This window comes from Lygodium microphyllum, chromosome 2, assembly GCF_053477565.2.
Source record: "Lygodium microphyllum isolate KBCC chromosome 2, Lygodium_microphyllum_v1.1.10, whole genome shotgun sequence".
Classification (NCBI taxonomy): Eukaryota; Viridiplantae; Streptophyta; class Polypodiopsida; order Schizaeales; family Lygodiaceae; genus Lygodium; species Lygodium microphyllum.
The window spans coordinates 71,142,368-71,164,542 of record NC_141136.1 but is presented as its reverse complement, the minus strand read 5'-3'; the positions used below and the strand labels follow the sequence as shown (position 1 = coordinate 71,164,542).

Here is a 22,175-nt window from a genome sequence, read left to right as displayed (position 1 = left end):
CTCCACATGATTTGTTGCAAGATCTATGCCCTTTTTAGGGTTTTGTCACTGTTGGTGACATTGTATCGGAGCCTATTTGTGGTGTTGGCACTTTGCCTTTGTTTCCCAACCGTGCATTGAGCTCCCTTTTACCGGCCCTTTATGTTCTAGATTTGGGCTTTTCACTCCTCTCGGTTTATCACCTTACTAGGCTTGGTACCCAAGTTGTCTTCACCAATGAAACCGTTTGTATTAAGGATTCTTCTACATGGATTGTTATCGCAACCGATTGGCAGGAGCACGAGCCTTACAGGCTTCATTTCCCTTTGTTGAGCTAAAATATGCATTACTTGCTGATTAGTCTCTTAAACAGCCCCAAAACACACTAAAAACACTCTTTTAGAGTAAAACCCTAAAACAAGGAGCGGTTCGAGAGAGTTCAGTGGAAACCCTAAAACGGGGAGCGGTTCGAGAGAGTTTAGTGGAAACCCTAATTTTTGGGGCGCCCTTCCACATCTATAAATAGTTAGGCTTGCCCCATTCAACCATCATCCTTGTTTGCAGGTTACACCAGCCCACACACCCTCTACTGCTGTTGTAGCCCGCATCCATCTGCTGTCCAGCCATCATCGACTGCAGCCACATTATCTTCAGCCTGTCCATTGCTGCTGGCGACTGCTCTCAGCTGCTGGCGACTGCTCTAGACTGTCCCAGACTGCTGTTCAGCCTACTGTCCATCATCTCAAGGGTCAGTCAACCTGCGTTTTCAGCACTACAGGCCCTGACACTCTCAGACACTGTTTCAGCCTGCTGTTTACAGCAGACTGTGCATAGTTTCCAGCCTCCGATCGGTGGTACACTGCTGCGTTTACCAGTTTCCAGCCTCCAAGCTGCTGCGTTTTGGTGACCAGCCTGCTACCATTCACTATTCAGCACTCCTACACTCCGACTGGTGGTCAAAGACTTGGGATCCGTCTTCGGTGGACGTCACACTCCGACATTGCTCTGCCCTTGAGCACACCGTACACTCTTACATTCATTTACAGCATTCATTCACTTTAGAGTTGTGTTCTCTCTCTCCCTTCTTCTGTTTGTGTTTGAGTTTTGGGTTTTGCGTTTAGGGTTTGAGTTTTGAGTTTTGTGTTTAGGGTTTGAGTTTTGGCCTCTGTCTCTGTGTCTATCTCTTTTTCTTTCTGTCATGGTCGTACACTTTGTGTGTCCTCATTGCAAACTCTAGCAGTTTCCTTCGCATGGTATCAGAGTCAGTGCTCTTGTAAAGAGTATCCTGCAGATATTGTGGAGAGCTAGTCTTTGTGTGAGACACACAATACGACTCGTAACCGAATCACAATGTCCCAAACACCTTCTTCTCCAGTTCCTATGATGTCTTATCAAGCTTCTCCATCATTGGAGGCCCTGAGACAGCATTATGGACTCGGTGAGGAGGACAACACTCCACCTTCACCAGATTTCACTAGCATGACAGAGGAGAACTTTGAGGAGTACTATCGCAACAAGTATGGTGATGCTTACACCCCTCCTAATAGTTTTGCTACCACATCTGGACTGGTTGCTGAGGCTAGCTTGGCGATCCATCTTCATCATCTCAGCCATGTCCAATGTTAGGTTTGTACAATTCTTTTGTGTTGCATGAATCAAAACCCTCGCCTATTTCTTCTTTTGAGCTACAGGATCCGGATGGCTTTGCGTATGTGAACTTCAATAGAGGGGGCTCACGAAGCAGATGAAATTCAAGAACATCTACAGCTTCTGTTTCATTTGAGCATATCACACACACTTCTCACTTCCCTCCCATCCCACCATCTTCTATATCACACCTCTCATCATCTTTCCAAAACCTTGGATTACACTCCACATCTACATCACACACCCTAGGGGTTGGATCTTCCATCTCCGCTCCTAGCACCTTTTCCTTCTCCACCCCATTCTCTACCTCTTTGCACCATGGTACTTCATTAGGGGAAATGCCACCCTTTAGCATAGTGCCTCTCACCTTTCAGCAAATGAGCACACCCATAACTCCTGGGACGACTGTGATGGGCATCACCCTCACTATCCCCAGCTGCACATCTCCCATGACCACTCATACGCAGGGGTTTCCATCCTCAGCTTATGGTGCGTCTTCACACTCTCCTTGGGTTACACCTATGCAAGGATTCCCATCTTCTGCTCACCGTGTTCCCATCCCACCTCCTTGGGTTTCTCATGTGGCTACCATGCCCATGCCTAGTCAACGCATCCCTACCTATGGATCCACCTTACATACTACACGCATGCTTGGTGGGCACTCTGGGGCTCATTCTCAAGTGTACTCCACTCCCCCATTCTACCCACACTACACTTTTTCACACTATCCATCTCCGAGCACTACCACTCCTGTTGCAACGGCCAAAATTGCTTTCACGGATAAGACACGTTTTAATGGGTCCAATTTCACCACTTGGTCTAATTTCATGCAACAAGTGCTTGAATCTCAGGGTCTTTGGGACCTCGTCATTGGTCTAGAGCCTATGCCAGCAAACCCTCGACTAGCTCACCCTTATTACATCCGTCAATGGAGAGCCCACAGTGCCACAACCAATGTTGAGCTAATGCAAGGATTGCTTCCTGAGTTTCACTCTCAGTTGCAGCACTTCCCGCTCGCGTCAGAGCGTTGGAGCCACCTTCTCAACCGCTATGCGGCTCGTGATCGTACTCGGCGCATCAATCTCGACTTTGAGCTTCAAGAGTTCTCTATTAAGGAAGGGGATGATCTGAAAGTCAAGTTGGCTGAACATAGGCAGTTACTTGCCAAGTTCGCCACTACTGGCTCTCCAAAGTCAGATGACGATCAGGTTACATTCTTCTTGAATAAGTTACCCGACAAGTACTTCAATTTCATTCAACACATCATCTCCCAACCTAGATTGCCAACCTCCTACGACTTTGAGTGTCAGTTCTTGCGTTATGCGAGGTTGTATGATCAAGTCCACAAAAAATCCTCATCACAGCCTTATTCAGAGCAGAGGGGGTTGGTTGCTTCTTCTTCGGGAGGGACAACTGCTAGTGGCAAGAACTCGCTAGATAGGAAGGCAAGCCAATCAAAGGGTGACTCCTCTTCCTCAGATGGAACCAAAGAATCTAGACCTAACTGGCAGCAACACCCTAAGCAAAATCGGTTTTGCACACATTGCCAGAGAGCAAGCCATGTGGACGAGGAGTGTCGCTCCAAGGCCCAAGGTCTTCCACCTAAAAAGCCTTCGCAGACTGCTGCGACTGCACAATCCAATGGGGCTATGCCCTCTGCTCCTGCTTCATCTGCTCCTTTAGCACCCGTTGTTGTTACTATTGGACATGTGGCTTGAGGACAACCTCGACGGCCCATCTCTTTCACTACCCCTGAGGGATTGGCTGATTGGTCTGCAGGTTCCAATCCCGTTGCACTTCATGCATCCATTTCACCTTCCTCTCCACCTCATTAGGCGTTCCCTTGACAGAGCCCTGCTACTGGATATACGCAATGAGCCACCTTCTTCGACTCGCATGCCTCTAGGTCCTTTTGAATACCCTAGGTCAGTCTAGCATTCATTTTTCACTCTTAGAGTCGAACCCATGGGATTCATTGTCCTTTGCTTTTTCATTCTTTTGTCTTCTGCTGCATTTACTCACACATTCATTGCATTTATTTCGAGTTAGATATTCTTTCTGTTATGTTTTGCTTTGGAGCATCTCACCACTAACCTCTGTGTTTGCAAATTCTCATCTCTTTTGCAGGGTTTTGTCTTTTAGTGTAGGACTAACTTGCAGATTGCTTTGGTTCGATCTGGGCTAGAGACGTGGGAATACGCACCGTTCCTTTCATGGTTTCATCATCCTAGGAGTGCTTGCTCTTCTTCCAGCATGGTGGTTTCTCCTCCCGAGGCGGATCGTGCAACATCTCTCTCGATGCTATCATGGCGGTGACTTCTACCTTGCTCTTCTAGTGGGGTGCTTCATCCACTTCATCTTCTTTTATTCCTTATGGTTCTCGGCACCATATGAAGACCCACATCAAGCTCCTCTTCCTTCTTCGACATATACATCCAGGTTGAGAGGGGGTTTCTACCCTTCTTGGTATTCTACAGGCTTCAACACTTTGTCTTCAACATCGGCTTCTTCCCCCTGTTGTACCTTACCCTTTGCATTGCATGATTACATCATCCTTATACTAGGGCACTTGGGCAAGTGAACAATTTCCCCACGAGGAACACTGTCCGAGTGGCATCTGCTGCATGAGCATTATTCAGCATGTAGCATACCTTGCATCTCATTGTGCAGAGCACCACTTGCGCGGATCCTAAGGTGTTTCCACCAGCGGCTATTGTTACCACACCACCATGCTTCTTCATCACATGGATACCTCATCACCTATTTTTCCTTATCATCGATACCCTGAGTGGATGGGTTAGCTTGTACTGTTTTGTGATGTGTTGGATGTACCCTCTCTACTCCCATCTTTTGGGTCAATTATACTCAATCGGCCACATCCCATTAAATTTACTTCACTTATTCAAACCAAAAAAAAAAATCCATGTAGTTCCATCCGCCTTTATAGGGCTTGGTAGGCCACTGGGCAGCCGATGTGCACCCTTTGTCCGATGCACTGTCCTCTCTAGGGTGACTACTTGGATTTCCTTGGTAAGATAACCATCGCCTCTGTAGTCTTGGTAGGGCATAGGGCAACTGAAGTGCACCCTTTGTCCGATGCCTTATCTGCTTTGAGGTGGGACGCCTTGGGGTACATAAACATCACAATGGCTGGCCTAACCTTTCAACTCAGTTTTGGGCCTGACAGGGCGTGTTGAGCTAAAATATGCATTACTTGTTGCTGATTAGTCTCTTAAACAGCCCCAAAACACACTAAAAATGCTCTTTTAGAGTAAAATCCTAAAACAGGGAGCGGTTCGAGAGAGTTCAGTGGAAACCCTAAAACAGGGAACGGTTCGAGAGAGTTTAGTGGAAACCCTAATTTTTGGGGCGCCCTTCCACATCTATAAATAGACAGGCCGCCCCCATTCAGCCATCATCCTTGTTTGCAGGTTACACCAGCCCACACACCCTCTGCTGCTGTTGGCGCCCAATTTCTAGCCTGCAGCCTGCCTCCATCTGCTGTCCAACCAAGTATTGATGTCCAAATTGCGTGGAATTCAACCTGCATGTACATAAAATGACCAAATGCTGCACAAATTTTGCCCAAACTGCAAAAGCCCTAAGTTGCACGGGGTCCAATGTGCATCAATGTCGAGAAATTGGGTAAATTTCAGCGCAATTTGCGCTTGTACATGAAAAGCCCCAAATGTAGGAGGCAGAATGTCACAAATTCCTGCAATTTCTGAGACAAATTTGTTTGTCCTGCATCACATTCCCCAAATCTGGGAAAAGCCCCAAATTTTCTGGCCAAGATTGCACAGATTTCAGTGAAATTGACTTATCCAAGACAAATCTCACTTGCATTTGAAAATCCCCAAAAATTTTCCTGAGGCCTACGCATTCAATGTCTGCAATTTCTGGTCTAGAGAACACTGCAATGTGTGTCGGGCACAAATTTGGGAAAACCTCCAAATTTCAAGAGGAAATTTTGCACAGATTCGGGCTCCGTGCTTGCTCACGTGAACACCTGGAAGAAGGGGGAAATAAATCAAACTGAAAAAGGAAATTTTATTTCAATTTTTTTTTGAAAACAGGCGTTGACTGCCCGTGGTCCGTGCGGCTACGTGATGTCCGTAGTCTGTGCAGCCGACACCCTGTATCCGTCGCGTGTGAGCGTTTGATGCATGCCTCCAACCCCATTGCTTTGATGCACACCTCCAGCCCCGTCGCACAGCAGTCCGTTGCGACTGGACGCCTCCAGTCAACGCAATAGTCGTGCAGCAGTTGCCCGTTACGCCTCTCACCTAATCCTCAATGATTGTTGCTCCCGTTTGACGTTGGCCTGTCAGATCTGGTCACCCACTAGCAGGTGCCTGCTGGTCTTGCTAGTCTTCCGCTTGGCTGCTTGCTGGCGCCGTTGGTCTTCTACTGGACCCACTCGCTTCAGTTGTCGAGTGGACTTCTGTCAGTCCTGCGACTACTCACGATGTCTGCAGTTATCTATTGTTCTCACTGCTTGCGATGACTACCCACGATGCCTGCAGCTGTCTCTTGCCAGCTCTGATACCAGTTTGTAGTAACGGGTTAGGCACGAAGATTGAGACAGTGAGTCATTACGAGCAGGGAGAGACATAGAGAGTGAGATAGAGCAGAGTAGAGAGTGAGCACGTTTTTAGGTACAATAACGAGTGTGTATCTTTAGGTTTTTAGATAGATATATATGTGTAAGTACAAGTGCTAAGGGTGTGTTCACACCCGAGCACATTTAAAAGGCACGAGGCCTTTATTCCCAACAAGGAGTTGGACCTCTTTGTGTCCTTCTACACATGGATAGCATGCAAATTAAAGGCCTCATGCTTCTCACGTGTCACGATGCCGACGGAGGGGAGAGGGAGAGTCAAAGTCAAAGTTAGAGAGAGAGACTTGGACAGAACAAGAACATTCATTGTATGCGATCTGATTTACATTTGGACTGTTCTGCACAAGTCTGGACTTGATTTTGGGCTGAAAAGACATGTTTAGTATTCAATCTCTTGTATTGCTGATTCAGAAGCTTGTTGGTTGAATTATTTTGGGTTTTTTTTCTGAGCCATAGCCTTAGAAGTATATTGCCCACAAGCAGATTTATTTATTGTACAGGGTTGAGCTAAAGCTCCTTTGCAGTTAATACAAACCACAGATGGATTTAAATAGTTTATTGAGTTTCTCTTGGATTTTCACCTTCTCCTTCCATAGAATCTCTTAACTTCCTTATGTTAACTCTTCTAGCCAGAACCCCAGTGGTTTAGGCCCGGCATAGTAAATACCCCAGCATTTTTGGTGAATCTGATGTGAAAGGACGACCAAACAGGTATACACGATGGGAGATGCTTCAAGATCTAGTTCTGCAGATAAAGTAAGGCAGTTACTTTAGACTTTCATTGCCTATTTGCAGTAGCAACAGTTGGATTCACTCTCTAAGCATGAATCCGTTGTCCCTAAATGTTACATTAATAAATGTAACTTATTGGGTAACAAGCGCGAGAGATGACCGTCCGGGGGCCTTGGGCGCCCATACAGGTTAAGGGGAGCTTAGGAAGTAAGTGAGTCATAAAAATAGTAGAACTCACCAGGTAATGACAGCTGGCAGAGGGAGTCACAATGGAGTTCCACTCCAGCATCTTCTTGAGCATGGTTGGGTGGAGAGAGATTTTTCTCGTGCTCGTTTTCCTAGAGCTGAGTGGGGGCATCGGCAGAAGACAAAAAGAAAGTCGCGTATATAATACTAGTATCAGAGTGACTTTGATCACGTCCTGTGTTGGCGACTGCAGTCGGGCCACGCCAATCAAACCGTTGATGCCATGCCGTTTTCAAGTCGGGCCACGTTTCGCAAAACGATTACGTCCCACCAAAACGATTACGCCCCATTTCTAGCCGTTTCGGCCACGTCCTGCGTCAATACATGCCACATTAATTATAGCTCTGGCCACGGCCTTGTTCCCACGCGACCTGGCTGTGGTGTTTAATCACACCCTTACCCAACGCTCCTACCGAAAGGCGTTCTTCCCACGCCACCTGCACACAACCACTACAGATAGGAGGAAAGTCACACTGTTCCTCACGTTCTTTCTACCACTGAGCTGTAAAGGCCGTCGACATCTATCCTATCTTTGTAATCAAGAAAGTATCCCACCTTTGTCTACAAATTTCTTATATTTTCTTTCCAATTCCAGTGTATTAATGGGGGGAAAAAGAGAGAGGGGGGGCTACGAAAGCCTCTAGTTCCAGGGACCACCCTATGGTGGATCCCCATGAAACTGAAATGCAAGAAGAACACTGGGAAGAATTTTTTGCTACACAAGAACAATTTGATGATCTAATAGCTCGTGTGCAAGCACAGGTGGTTCAAATGGAGTTGCTAACTCAAGCACTCACCGAAATAAAATCCCAATTAGCTTTATTACTAGAAAGGGATAAAGGTAAGGTAGAGACCTCAAAATTTCCATCTTCATCAAAAGATCTAGATGTGACTATGCGAGATTCTAGCGAACCCCACCAAAAGCTGAGGGATAACCTAGTGTTAAAAGATATGAAACCCCCTCAGTTTCATGGGGAGGAAAAAGATAGAAATAAAGATACTATCTTTAATTTCCTCCAAAAATGGGAAGATTTGCACAAACTTAAGAATACTCCACCACATCTCCAAGCGCTGGATGCCAGTCTAACCTTGGGGCCAAAAGCATATAAATGGTGGAGAACTTTAAAGGAGGCAAATAAAATACCTGAAACTTGGGCTCAATTTGAATCGGTCTTTTTGAAAGAATTCCTTCCTGAAAGGAAATGAAAAGAAATTGGGAAGATTGGGATTTTTTCAGAAAAAAGGGAATACCTTTGCTAACATATCTCGAGGAGTATCGTGAGATAATCCTCAAATTGAAAGGAATAGATGAATTTCAAAAGACAAGAGGATTCATAAGGGGACTAGATAAGGCCTGTAAAAAGGAAGTGAAAAGGAGTTCACACAAGACTCTTGAAGAGGTAATTAAATTTGCATTAATCAATTAAGATAATATGCGTCCAGGTGCACTCACTAGTCTCACTGATATTGAGCCCAAGTCTAAGGAATTTGAGACCTCAAAATTTGTAGGCAAATCCAAAAGGAAAATGCCATTCCTTAAGAGTAAGAAACTGTTAGAGAGATCACAGCCAGGCAGGAGGTTTCAGCCTGGTGCAGTCGGACTGCACAGTCGGACTGCCATGTGGCAGTCCGACCTGCAGCAGGCAGTCGGCGCAGCCGACTAGGCATTTCTGGCGCCCTATTTCCAGGCAGTTGTCAGCTATAAATACCCGACATTCTCAGCAGTCTGACACACTTCTCTGCTCGCAGATTACAGACCGGTGACACGCGCAGATTCCGTCTCTGTTCGTAGATTTCAGACAGCAGACAGTGCAGACTGCAGCGGACTTCGAGGTGGACAGCAGGTTGCATCGTCGAGGTGGAGACACGCAGTCCAGCGCACTGCGCCCGTGTATATATCTGCATATCTTAGTATTCAGCACTCTTTATACAGCAGATCTTTATCATCCACTGTCTCTCTCTCTTCTCTCTCTGCGTTCTCTCTCTCTCAGTCCTACGCTTCCGCACCGCTGCACTCTGACATGGTATCAGAGCAGTGTTTGAGGGCTGACTGAGCGCAGAATCAACCTGAAGAGAAGTTTCCATCGGGACATAAATTTGCGTTTTTTGCGTTTAAGGGCAGACAGGAGGGCTGCGCCTTGGAACAAGGCTGAAACGAGTGTGGGCGCACAGGAAAGGAGTATAGGTGGTGGATTTGCTGCTGTTTACTGCTGTTTGACGCGGAGGAAGTTTGAGTTTTCAGCCTACAAGTGCAGGTTTTGCTTTTTCATCGCCTCCGGCAGGTAAAGAAGGTTCAGGACGCGGAAGAACCTTAGCAGGCTGAGTTTTCCCAGTCAGAGGGGGTTGCTTTTGCGTTTGTGAGGGCATTGCAGGTGAAGATGTCTACAGAGATTGACTTGGAGTTCCAGGCGATTATGGACCAGAAGGTGCCTGTCTTACTGGCTCTTCCTGCAGATCAGAAGCTCGACGGCGACAACTACCGCATTTGGCGTGTCATGATGTTGGCCATCCTTGAGTCCTATGATTTGGCGGAGTTGGTACAGGAGGAGATTGACCGGCCTTCGGTAAGAGATGAGTCCAAACTCTCTTCCGATGCTCGTGCTGAGCTGGCCAAGGCTCAGTCTCATTGGGACAAACTGAATGCCAGGATTCGATCCTTTCTCTTTCTATCATGCACTACAGCCGTGATCGCTCACATCGAGCACTTGACGGTGGCTCGAGAGATATGGCTGGAGCTTGATCAGATGTACAATCGGATGGCCCTAATGAAGCGGGTTTCTTTGGAGGTACAGATGCGGACCTTGTCCGTAAATAAGTCTTCTTCGCTACGAGAGCACATTAACAAGCTAAGGCAGCTACAAATGCAGGTTCAGAATGCGGGGAAGCCGATTTCCTCCGAAGACATGGCGATCACACTATTGTCCCAGTTGCCGCCACGATTCGGTACATTTTACTCTGCCCTTATTGCTTCGGGGCAAGAGTCTACTCTTCGTTGGGAAGAGTTGGTTCCTATGGTCTTGGACCAAGAGGAACAGTTAAAGGAACAGAATGCTTCCAAGTCAGAGGCGCTGACAGGTCAAGCCTCTCAGAAGAAGGGGAAGGACCAAAAGAAGAAGAAGGGGGATAACAAGTCCAAGAAGGACAAGGAGAAGGACAAGGACAAAGACTCCACATGTCATATTTGTGGAAAGACTGGCCATTGGAAGAAGGATTGCCCTGACAAAGACACGAAGGACACCAAGAAGAAGGACACCAAGGATTCTGGAGCGGTGGCTGCACCCTCATCAGCTGCATTTCTTCATCTAGCTATCATTGAGGACGCTTCACCGAATGCTTCTGATGCTGCGATGACGGCTCCCCAGGCCCGAGAGTGGATCGTTGATAGTGGTGCCTCACGACACATGACTCCTTCATCAGATGGTGTTGCCCAGCTGCGACCCTCGCGTGGGCAGATTCTCATTGGAGACAGCTCTTCAGTTTCTGTTGCAGGTCGGGATAAGATGCAGCTTATTCCGAATGGACGAGGTGGTACCCATACCTCAGAGGCTTTGCATGTACCAGGCTTAGGGTACCATCTCCTTTCAGTTCATAAGATTTGCTCCCTTGGCCTTTTGGTGGAGTTTGACAGTACTACGGTGCGAGTCCTTGATCGTGGATCGAGGAAGGTTCTCTCATCCGGATATGAGGAGAACGGCATTTACAAACTGAAGTCTTCCACCGCCCTCTCTACTCTTCTTCTTACCTCTCAGTCACAGTCCGAGTTATGGCATGCTCGGTTTGGTCACCTGAACTATGACTATCTTCGGAGGGCGTCACGTGGACAGCTTGTTCGAGGGTTACCGGATATAGTGGTGAGCCAGCAGCCATGTGTCTCCTGCATACGGGGGAAGCAGCATAGGAATGCCATTCCCCACACAGCTTCAAGGCGGTCTACTTCACCGATGAAGCTAGTATCTACAGATCTATGTGGCCCTATGAGGAATGAGTCCCTGCGTGGGAGCTCGTACTTCATGCTGATCGTGGATGACTACAGCAGGATGAGATGGGCCTACTTTTTGGCACTAAAGTCAGAAGCTTTCTCGCACTTCAAGGATTGGCTTCTCTTTGAGGAGAACCGATCAGGCCGGAAGTTGAAGACCTTGCGATCCGACAAGGGAGGTGAATTTATTTCTAATGAGTTTGCTCGGTTTTGTGCAAATAGAGGAATTCACCAGGAGTTTGCCAATACCAACACTCCTCAAGAAAATGGTATTCTTGAACGGAAGAACCGCAGTGTGATCGAGATGGCGCGCACCATGATGGAGCACCGACAAACCCCTCAGGTTCTCTGGGCCGAGGCTGTGGCTACTGCAGTCCACATCCTTAATCGATCCCCTACTTCGGCCGTGGAAGGGATGACCCCATTTGAGGCTTATTTTGGAACGAAGCCAGATGTTTCTTACTTTCGGGTCTTTGGGTGTGATGCCTATGTTCACATTCCCAAGGCTCACCGTGATAAATTTGAAGCAGCTTCCCGAAAACAGGTATTTGTTGGCTACAGCTCCCAGTCCCAAGGCTACCGACTGTATGATCCCGTCAAGCGGGATGTGTACACTAGCCGTGATGTGCAGTTTGTGGAGGTTCCAGCTACTTCAACGGGTGAGGAGCATCCCGTTCTTGGAGATCCAGGGGAGAGTTGGGCTCCTTCTACAGTTCCACTGGAGCCCGTGCCTTTTGATTATGATTCTGTTTCTGACACAGAGTCTACTGTTCCACCGGACACCTCTGAGGAGTTACCGCCGGTGGATATTTCAGAGTCTTCTGCTGATGGAGAACGACGAGGGGAGATTCGGCCTCCTCCTCGCTGGGCCCGTGACACACTCCGTGATTCAGGGATCGAGGGGGTTCCTGAGGAATGGGGACCGCAGGTTGGTCCACGGCGGTCACGGAGGCACCAGGCATATTCTACGGAGCTTGTTTGCTCCAACTATTGTTTGATGACCCGTGTTATGCAGGATCGAGAGCCCACCTCCGTAAAGGAGGCTTTACAGTCCGCACCATGGAAGAAAGCTATGGAAGCCGAGTTGGAGGCTATTGAGAGGAATGGCACTTGGTCACTCGTGCCTCGCCCCCCGAAGAAGAAGGTGATTGGAGTCAAGTGGGTCTTCAAGACCAAATACCTCAGCGATGGTACTTTGGATAAGCACAAGGCTCGCCTTGTTGCTAAAGGTTTTGCACAGCGCCCAGGGATTGACTGTCATGACACTTTTGCCCCCACAGCTCGTATGGCGACCATTAGAGCTGTTCTTGCTTTGGCTGGCCATAGGAGATGGCCTGTTTATCGGTTGGATGTGAAGTCGGCCTTCCTCAATGATGATCTGAAGGAGGAGATCTATGTTGAGCAGCCTCCTGGCTTTGGATCTTCCGATGGGAAAGTCTACAGGTTGAAGAAGGCCTTGTATAGCCTCAAGCAGGCTCCGCGTGCATGGAACGAGAAGATTGATTCGTTCCTCCAATCTCAGTTGGGATATCGGCGGTCCAAGGCCGATCCGCAGCTGTATGTTCACACTTCCGAGGATGGTTGTGTGCTGTTTGTCTTATATGTTGATGATTTGATTGTCACAGGTGATGATGCACAGCAGGTCCAAGAGACGAAGTCAGCTTTACATCGGACGTTCGAGATAACGGACTTGGGTCTACTCCATTTCTTTTTGGGCCATGAGATTTAACAGTCTCAGAGGGGGATCTTTATCTCTCAACAGAGATATGTACAGGAGCTCTTGGTGTCTTTTGAGATGGAGGATTGTCGGGCTCTATCTACTCCTATGGATCCGAACTGGAAGGCCACTTCCCATTCAGCTTCTCCTTTGGCGGATGCGTCCCGCTGTCGTCAGTTGATTGGGTCTTTGATTTGGCTTCTCAACACCAGGGTTGATCTATGTTTTGCTGTTGGGCTCTTGGCAAGGTTCATGAGTGAACCTAAGACGGTGCATTGGCAGGCTGCTCAGAGGATACTTCGGTATCTGAGGGGGACGTCTGATTTAGGGATTCATTACCCCGCAAGAACAGATGGGTCAGATCTTGTACTTGCAGGTTGGAGCGACTCGGACTGGGCCGGTGATGTGGACCACAGGCGGTCTACTACAGGTTACTGTTTTACCTTGGGTGCAGGTGTTATTTCATGGAGTAGCAAGAAGCAGCCCACGGTAGCCCTTTCGTCTACTGAGACGGAGTATCGGGCCGCGTCTTCCACCACATGCGAGGTTGTGTGGCTTCGGAGATTATTGGAGGAGCTTGGGTGCCCCCAGACTCGTCCTACATTGCTGCGATGTGACAATGAGAGTTGCATTGCCTTGGCAAGGAATCCTGTTTTTCATGCCCAGACGAAGCACATCGAGATCCAGTACCACTTCATCCGAGAAAAGCTTCTGGATGAGACTATCACTGTGGAGTACTGCAAGACGGAGGACAATCTTGCGGATTTGTTTACGAAGGCGCTTCCTCAGGCTCTACTTCGGAGACATTCCAGATCCCTCAGGCTTCTGCCCTGCCCAGGCTCTGAGAGGGGGTGTTAGAGAGATCACAGCCAGGCAGGAGGTTTCAGCCTGGTGCAGTCGGACTGCATGCAGTCGGACTGCACAGTCGGACTGCCACGTGGCAGTCCGACCTGCAGCAGGCAGTCGGCTGCACCGACTGGCCATTTCTGGCGCCCTATTTCCAGGCAGTTGTCGGCTATAAATACCCGACATTCTCAGCAGTCTGACACACTTCTTTGCTCGCAGATTACAGACCGGTGACACGCGCAGATTCCGTCTCTGTTCGCAGATTTCAGACAGCAGACAATGCAAACTGCAGTGGACTTCGAGGTGGACAGCAGGTTGCATCGTCGAGGTGGAGACACGCAGTCCAGCGCACTGCGCCCGTGTATATATCTGCATATCTTTGTATTCAGCACTCTTTATACAGCAGATCTTCATCGTCCACTGTCTCTTTCTCTCTCTTCTCTCTCTGCGTTCTCTCTCTCTCTCAGTCCTACGCTTCCGCACCGCTGCACTCTGACAGAAACAACCCTTTGAAAAGAAACAATATATACGGCCGAAGCTAAGTCAAGATGACTGTGATAAGGCCAAAAAAGAAAGATTGTGTTTCAATTGTCTATCCCCTAACCATGCTGCTTGGAATTGCCCTCAAAAAAAGAAGGGGGAAGATAAAGGAAAGGATAAGGACAAGGGCAAGGGAAAAGAGAAACAAATCCATATAGTGCAGACCCTGGTATTAAAGGGGCATGAAAAGTATAAATCTTTAGAGGTCTTGCACAAGGATGTACAACACAGGTGTTGTATGTAACCTTCTATGTGGCAGCCTACTTTCGGGCCACATGATTTAGTTAGACTGCGAGGATTGATAGCTGGAAAGAGGGTTAGAGTCATGATTGATGACTCTCCCACCCACAACTTCATAAATTATGCACTTGTTAAAAAGTTGAAACTTCCCCAACAACAGAGTGAGCATCAATATGTTGTTCGTATGATGCAAGGTCAGGATAATAAAATATGGGATACAATGATATCCAATTTGAAAATCGAGATCCAAGGATATAAAGACAAGCTTGATTTCCAAATTATGAATATGGAAAGAGCCAATATTGCTTTAGGGAGGGAGTGGCTATGGGGATTGGAACCATCCTTAAAGCGTAGTTATCATCATAATACATTGGAATTTGAAAGGAATGATAAGACTTTTGTGATTCAAGATGAACATGAAGTATCTGATAACCCTTTGATGTGTTCCCTTGAAGTTCAGAAGCTGACAAAGAAGGAAGCTTGTGAGGTATATATGTTATGGTCCCTTCCTGTACAAGACACTTTTATTTCTTATAATATAAAGCAACAATTTTCTTACGTTTGTGAGTTGAATGTAAATAATGAATTAAGTGATTTGTTAGATGAATTTAAAGGTGTGTCTCCATCTGACTTACCTAGTGGCCTTCCACCAAATAGGGGTGATGTAAATCACCCAATTGACATAGATAGGGATGCACACCCTATTTCTAAACCACCTTACAGGCTAAGTGAAACACAGCACCAAGAAGTCGAAAGACAAATCAAAGATTTCCTTGATAAGGGGTTTATACAACCCAACAATTCACCTTGGGCTTCGCCAATTTTATTGGTGAAGAAAAAAGATGGTTCTATGCGACTTTGTGTTGATTATAGAGCACTTAATAAAATAACAGTGAATAATAAATTTCCTATGCCCAGAATGGAAGATCTTTTTGATCATTTACAAGGGGCAAAATTCTTCACAAAGATTGATTTAAGATCAAGCTATCACCAAGTAAGAATTAAGGCCTAGGATGTTCCTAAGACGGCATTTCGTACTAGATATGGGCATTATGATTTTTTGGTGATGCCTTTTGGCATCACTAATGTACCAGCTACTTTTATGCAACTGATGAATAGTGTGTTACGGCCCTATCTGGGACAGTTTGTAGTAGTCTTCTTGGATGATATCTTGATCTTTAGTAAATCAAGAGAAAAACATTTGGAACACTTACGATTAGTATTCCAATTGCTAAGAACCCATTCCCTTTATGCGAAGAAAACTAAATGTGAATTCTTCGCACAAGAGGTCAAATATTTGGGACATATTATCTCGAAAGAGGGAATCAAGATGGATCCAGAAAAAGTAAGGGCAATTATTGAATAGCCATCTCCAAGGAACTTGGAAGAGCTGCAGATCTTCCTAGGTTTATCTGGATATTATCATAGATTCATTCGAGATTATGCCAAGTTAGTTGTTCCAATGACGGACCAACTTCAAGGAAAAGGGAAGAGTTTTAATTGGAGAACAGACCAAAATGAAAGTTTTCAAAAACTTAAGATAGCTATTGCTACAGCTCCAGTACTATTAAATGTGGATCCCAATAAACCATTCGTGGTCGAAGTCGATGCCAGTGATAGGGCAGTAGGCGCAGTCTTATTACAAGAACGTCGACCAGTTGCTTTTGAAAGCAAGAAATTAGACCGTGCAAAACCGAATTATTCTGTTTATGAGAGGGAGCTGTATGTAATAGTACATGCAATGAAAAAATGGAGACACTATCTGTACGGTGTCAAACTTTTGATCTTGTCGGATCATGAAAGCATTAAGTGGCTTAATGACCAACCAGATCTACAAGGGCATAAAGCTAGATGGGCCGAACTCCTCCAAGAGTTCGACTATGAGATAAGGTATAGAAAAGGAAAGTACAATATAGTGATTGATGCGCTCAGTAGAATGCCCATCATAAATGAATTGAGTTTTACTCAGTTCACTTCCGATTTGCTCGAATCCTTATAAGGGAAATGCCAAGTTGATCCGGCATATTCCAACATATCAAAAGTAATAGAAAATGGGGATCCAAATGGAAGGGCCTCCATTGAGGAAGGAACATCTAAGGATGTTCAACAAGAAAACGGAGCATCAGGGGTTGCTCAAATGGGATTCACGTGCAAGAATTTTACCATTGGTAATGGTTATTTACTCTACAAGGGTAGAGTATATGTCTCGAGAGATGAAGAAATAAGGCACCAGATACTCTTTGAGTGTCATGATACCCCTAGTGCAGGACATCCAGGAGATAATAAGACTTATAGTCTTATTAAAAGGCAATTCTATTGGACTGGAATGAATAAGGACGTCCTCGACTATGTGGTCAAATGTAATAAATGCTAGGTTAATAAAGCTGAAAGATTGAAAATGAAAGGACTTCTCCACCCATTAGAGATTCCTTCAGGAAAATGGGAGAGTATCTCCATGGACTTTATTGTCACATTACCCAAGACATAGAGGGGGCACGACTCTGAGTGGGTAACTGTGGATAGGTTAACCAAAATGGCTAGGTTTATTCCAACTTCAACTAATGTTAAAACACCAGAATTGGCTAGATTGTTCATAGAGAACATATACCGATTGTATGGCCTTCCAGCAAATATAATTTCTGATCGGGATAGAAAAATTGATAGTCAATTTTAGCGCACTATATTTAGGAAGTTGGATACTAAGCTTAGCATGAGCACAGCGGAGCACCCGCAAACTGATGGACAAACTGAAAGGGTTGACCAAATCCTTGAACATATGTTGAGAGCATATGTAAGTAAAAGACAAACTAATTGGGAAGAGTATTTACCGATAGCCGAGCTTGCATATAATAGTACCAAGCACTCTTCCACTGGATATAGTCCATTTATGCTAATGTATAGGTTTCAGCCCAGAGCTCCTCATGCAGTAGGATTGCACAAGGAAAAGGTTCAGGCAGCAAAGGATTTTTTAGAGGATATGAATAGTATGTTAAAATTTGCTCAAGAAAATATTAAGAAAGCTCAAGACCGAGCTAGAGCTTATGCAGATCCTCACCAAAGAGACATCTCCTTTGAGGAAGGGGAATTGGTCTATCTTAAGGTGCTTGAACAAACTAAAACCATGAAAATTGGATGATGTCCAAAACTTTCACCCAAGTATTGTGATCCTTTCACAATACTTAAGAGGGTGGGAAAACAGGCTTATAAGCTCCAACTGCCTGCTCGTAGTAAAACACATCCAGTTTTCCATGTAAGTAAGCTAAGAAAGAAGCTCGGTGATATGGATAATCTAATCTTAAATGATAACATTGAGGAGCTATTAGGTGACCAATTTATTCCACATAAACCAGAAAGAATTTTAAATGTTCGTAACAAACGAACAAGGAATACTATTTATCAAGAATATCTAGTGAAATGGAAAGATTGTTCAGAAGAAAGCTCAACATGGGAGCGAGTAAGTACTTTAGGGAAAAGGTTTCCCAATCTACAGTTGGACTTCCAAGTATCGTTTTCGAGGACGGAACCAATTCTTAAGGGGGAGGAAATATTAAATAAATAAATGTAACTTATTGGGAAACAAGCGCAAGAGATGACCGTCCAGGGACCTTGGGCGCCCGTACAGGGTTAAGCCCTAAGGGAAGCTTAGGAATTAAGTGAGTCATAAAAATAGTAGAACTCACCAGGTAATGACAGCTGGCAGAGGGAGTCATGACGGGGTTCCACTCTAGCATCTTCTTGAGCATGGTTGGGTGGAGAGAGATTTTTCTCGTGCTCGTTTCCCTAGAGCTAAGTGGGGGCATCGGCAGAAGACAAAATGACAGTCCTATATGTAATACTAAAGTTTTATAGGCTGTGGAAAGCCAACTGAAATTGTTTGATGGCCAAAATGTTTCTATATTCCTGAAGGTCCATGCTGAAAAGATGGACGTCTATGGGATTCCTCCACAAAAGATGAGCCAATATTTTTATTAGGATTTACAATTGCAAAAACACAACTACACTTCACCAAGGCCTAAAAATCGCTGAAATCTACTTAGGGATTTCTTGTAGAGAAGAGAGATATCTCTGGTTTCTATTGCAAGAAAGTACTCAAATTTGTTGTTGCTCCACTAGAAATGGCTGATTGAGTGCAACCAAACACCAACACGAGTCCCACATGCAATCGCCTATTCTTATGGGCCCAAACTTACTCCACTTGCCTGTAGACAGCCTACAAGGGCTATCACCTACCTCCAACGGCCTCTTGATCACCTAGCAGCAGCTCTCTAATCTTCAATGGTTAGCCTACTCAACAATGGCTAGAAAATTGCAACAACAATTCTCTCTCCTCCTCTCCTAACCTTCACAATGTTGCAATGAGGCTCCACCAACCTCTAACAGCCTTTCCCTCACTTGCATGGTCAAGTTTTGCCAAGTGTAAGCCTTCTAAATGCATTTTCTCAGCTCAGCCATTTAATTAATTTTTAAGAAGTAATAATTTTGAAAATTAATTTAACCCTTTCTCCTTTCCCAAAAAATTAGCAATGCCCATCCACAAGTAAATTGGCTAAGTCATTTTGACTCCCAACTTCCAAGTGGTCCTATGCATGAATTGACCCTTGAACTAGCATTAATTTATTAATTAATGCCTAGTTTCCAGTATTAGCACTAACACTTACTGGTCAAAAAAATGCCCTAGGCTAAAATTGACACTAGGCATAGTACATATCCAGTATAAATTATTACAACTTTTTCCTTCGACACCCACTAACTTCTTAGGGTCCTTGACCTGCCATTGTGAAATAACTAACTTGCACATCACATGTGCACCCCACATTTGCACATTTGATTGACAACTAAATCAAACGCTAAGCAAACTATCAAAAATTCACATCCTCGTAACAAGTAGAAAGAGAGAAAATCACACTTTTTTCATTTTTTATCAACAGAACATTATGGTTTCTATTTTCCTTTTAAGATGGAATAAGAGCTCAAAAATGACAAAACAATAGTTAGAAAAGAGAGAAACTAATAGATTTAATGATGAAGAAGTGGAGGATGATAAAGATAGCTAAAACAAAATTTGGAGCTATCTCTAGTTGCTTTGTTTCAGTCGTAGTCACATGGGATGAGACATGGGAAGAAAGAAGCTACCATCCCTAGAATTCCTCAAGTTCCCAAAATGATTGTCCCCTCTGACTATGGTTTCAGCATTGAGAACTTTTACCTTCGATATGTGGCAAGTTGGAGTTGCGCTAATGGGTTACCTATGATGGCACATGGTGACTTATTGCTTTTTCAACAAGCATGGCATCTTAAAGGCATTATTGGTTGCTCTTTTTCATCAAGCTCTCTACATGTGGCCTTGCATCTACTAAGAGGGATTACTTTTGTGTACCAAAGATGATTTGCACTCCATCTAAGGATCTTCTCTTCTAGAGGATTTTTGAAGTGTTAGCTTTACTTTCAACCATCATCGTGTTCTTCTTCATTGACTACATGACCCTAACGGAGCCTTCACGTCCCTTACTGTGCAGAGAAGACATAAGCAAGGGGCATATTTTCCTCATGGACCAGCTCAAGACCCCCGAAGTGCTTTTCTGGAGCTGATCTCATGCTCACAATACTATTTAGAATTGAGAGCTCATGTTTTGGTTGGTTGTTTTATTTTTTGGGCTACTTAAGTGAGAGTAGTGCAACACAAATTTTCTTTTTCCATGTGGTGTGAACTTCTTGAACACCATGTTCTTTTTTCTTCTTCTACCTCCCAATTGAGCTGAAAGGAGGTTCGCTAGCTTTCCTGAGAGCATACTGAGCATCTCTACATATGAGCCCACCAAAGTCTAAAGGACATCTGAGTGCCTTGGCCTAGGGTTTCTTTTTGGGCGCTTTGGCTGGCTGTTTAACTCCCACCTTGGGTGCACGGTTAGTCTCATCTAGAGTCCCATTTAGTCTCATATGACATCCTCGGACCCTACTGAATGCATAGTTCATTGGTGTTGTTGCTTCTCTCTTTTACTCTCACCCTCTCCAAGTTTGGAATTGCTGTGGCTTCCATCATCACTTGTCATAATATGGGACATTGTATTGATTGACCTTGGTATAAGCACCTTAAGATATTCCAATGGAAAGTCAACATAGTTATCAATCCTTTCTGATAATCTGGAATTCAACCTTGTATTCATTACAGCTTGCTGGAAATACAAAGGGTAGCAGTCAGCACAATCGTAAAAAGCAGAACTGACCTTACAGACAATCTAAATCAGTAATATTTGTAGTTAGCAATATTTGGCATGGTCTTAGGTTCCTCAAGCATCTACCAATGCTTTCATTTTGAAACGCCAAGAAGTTAGCAATATACACCCTAATAGAATACCAAGAAATAGGAGCTAACGTTTACAGACACTATCTCAAAGTAAAACATTTGCACATAACTTATCATAGGAGCAGAATAGTTACTTTCTGTTTTGCATGCTGATAAAATTGTCGCAGTAAGATATTGGTTGCCTCAGTTGATATAACTGCAGGAGTGCAGGGAGAAAAAAGTGGCAGAACAGCATATAGCTGATTAGTATCTAAAACAACTTTAGATATGACGAATGAAAGAGCAAAGAACCAACAGAAAACCACTCACCTTGATTAGATGGAGGTATTGTCCGATTATGTGTGGCATAGTATGTAGCAGGAGTAAGTTGCTGAAAACAGTTGCATCCAAATCATAAGTTCATGTGTGTAAGTTACTGACAACAGTTGCATTCAAAGCATAACTTCAAAAGTCTATGAAAGGTTCCACTTCTGAAGAGAAAGCAAAACAAGGAGGGAAAACAGGTGTCCAAGACAGTGGAAAACAACAGAAGATGTACATTACCCCCAAAGAATTCTTAAGAAGCCTGTTGACCGCTCTGAAAGTTGGGTTCAAGACAAACTCAAGGATAAAGCACAAGCACTAACAGGTAAACTTGCACACCCTTCACAAAACTTGCAATTATACTAAGACATACCATACAAGCAACTGTCTCTGTATATATTAATGATCCAATAAAATTCAAGGATTCAAATGTGAGCAACCTTATCTCCATCCGTAATCCAATATCAAGATCCACCAACATCTGTGTTTGCAGTAAATGCAGCATCCTCTACATCATGCAATCTCTTCTAGCTGTAGGCGAAAACCCTTCTACCCCTAGCAAACAGGTTTATGGGCAAGAGACAATATCCATGTTTCACACAAGGCCCAGTCTACTGGCCTCAAAACGCCACCTATGGCACCCTCTATACAGGTACTCGTACTCCCTTCTTCGCCCAAAGAAGAAGACTGGCACAATAGTTCAAACTATTCACTTTGGTCATGTAAAGTGGAGTGTATCCTTGATACCTTCAATCTTTGGGAGTTTATAACCCATCCTTGTAGAGGCGATCAACCGCCGAGACCCACGGACCACTTATTGTTTCAAGCGTTCCAAGCCGAGCACTAATGGCTACCTCTCACATAGCTGACACGCCTTCCATCTCTACGGGTATAGTGAGCTTACCTCCATGCCGATCAAGTTACCTTCTCTCCCGAGCACTCCGGTAGCTCCACAATCCAAGTGCAAGCTTCAAGCAAGCTCCATCCTCAAGCTCCACACACGAGCAAGACAAGAGAAGAA

The 22,175-nt window shown here is 45.0% G+C and overlaps 1 protein-coding gene across 3 annotated transcripts in view; it reads right to left on the bottom strand.

The window, feature by feature from the left end:
- Positions 1 to 22,175, bottom strand: part of LOC148039878 (DET1 complexing ubiquitin ligase) — a 71,702-nt gene that overhangs the window by 13,715 nt on the left and 35,812 nt on the right. For all 3 annotated transcript variants that reach the window (XM_087694999.1, XM_087694989.1, XM_087694978.1), the window contains exons 3-4: positions 21,161 to 21,221; positions 20,986 to 21,047 (exon numbers count right to left, since the gene is read on the bottom strand). In XM_087694999.1, the coding sequence (XP_087551125.1) occupies positions 20,986 to 21,047; positions 21,161 to 21,221 (123 nt within the window). The remainder of the gene's footprint in view (positions 1 to 20,985; positions 21,048 to 21,160; positions 21,222 to 22,175) is intronic.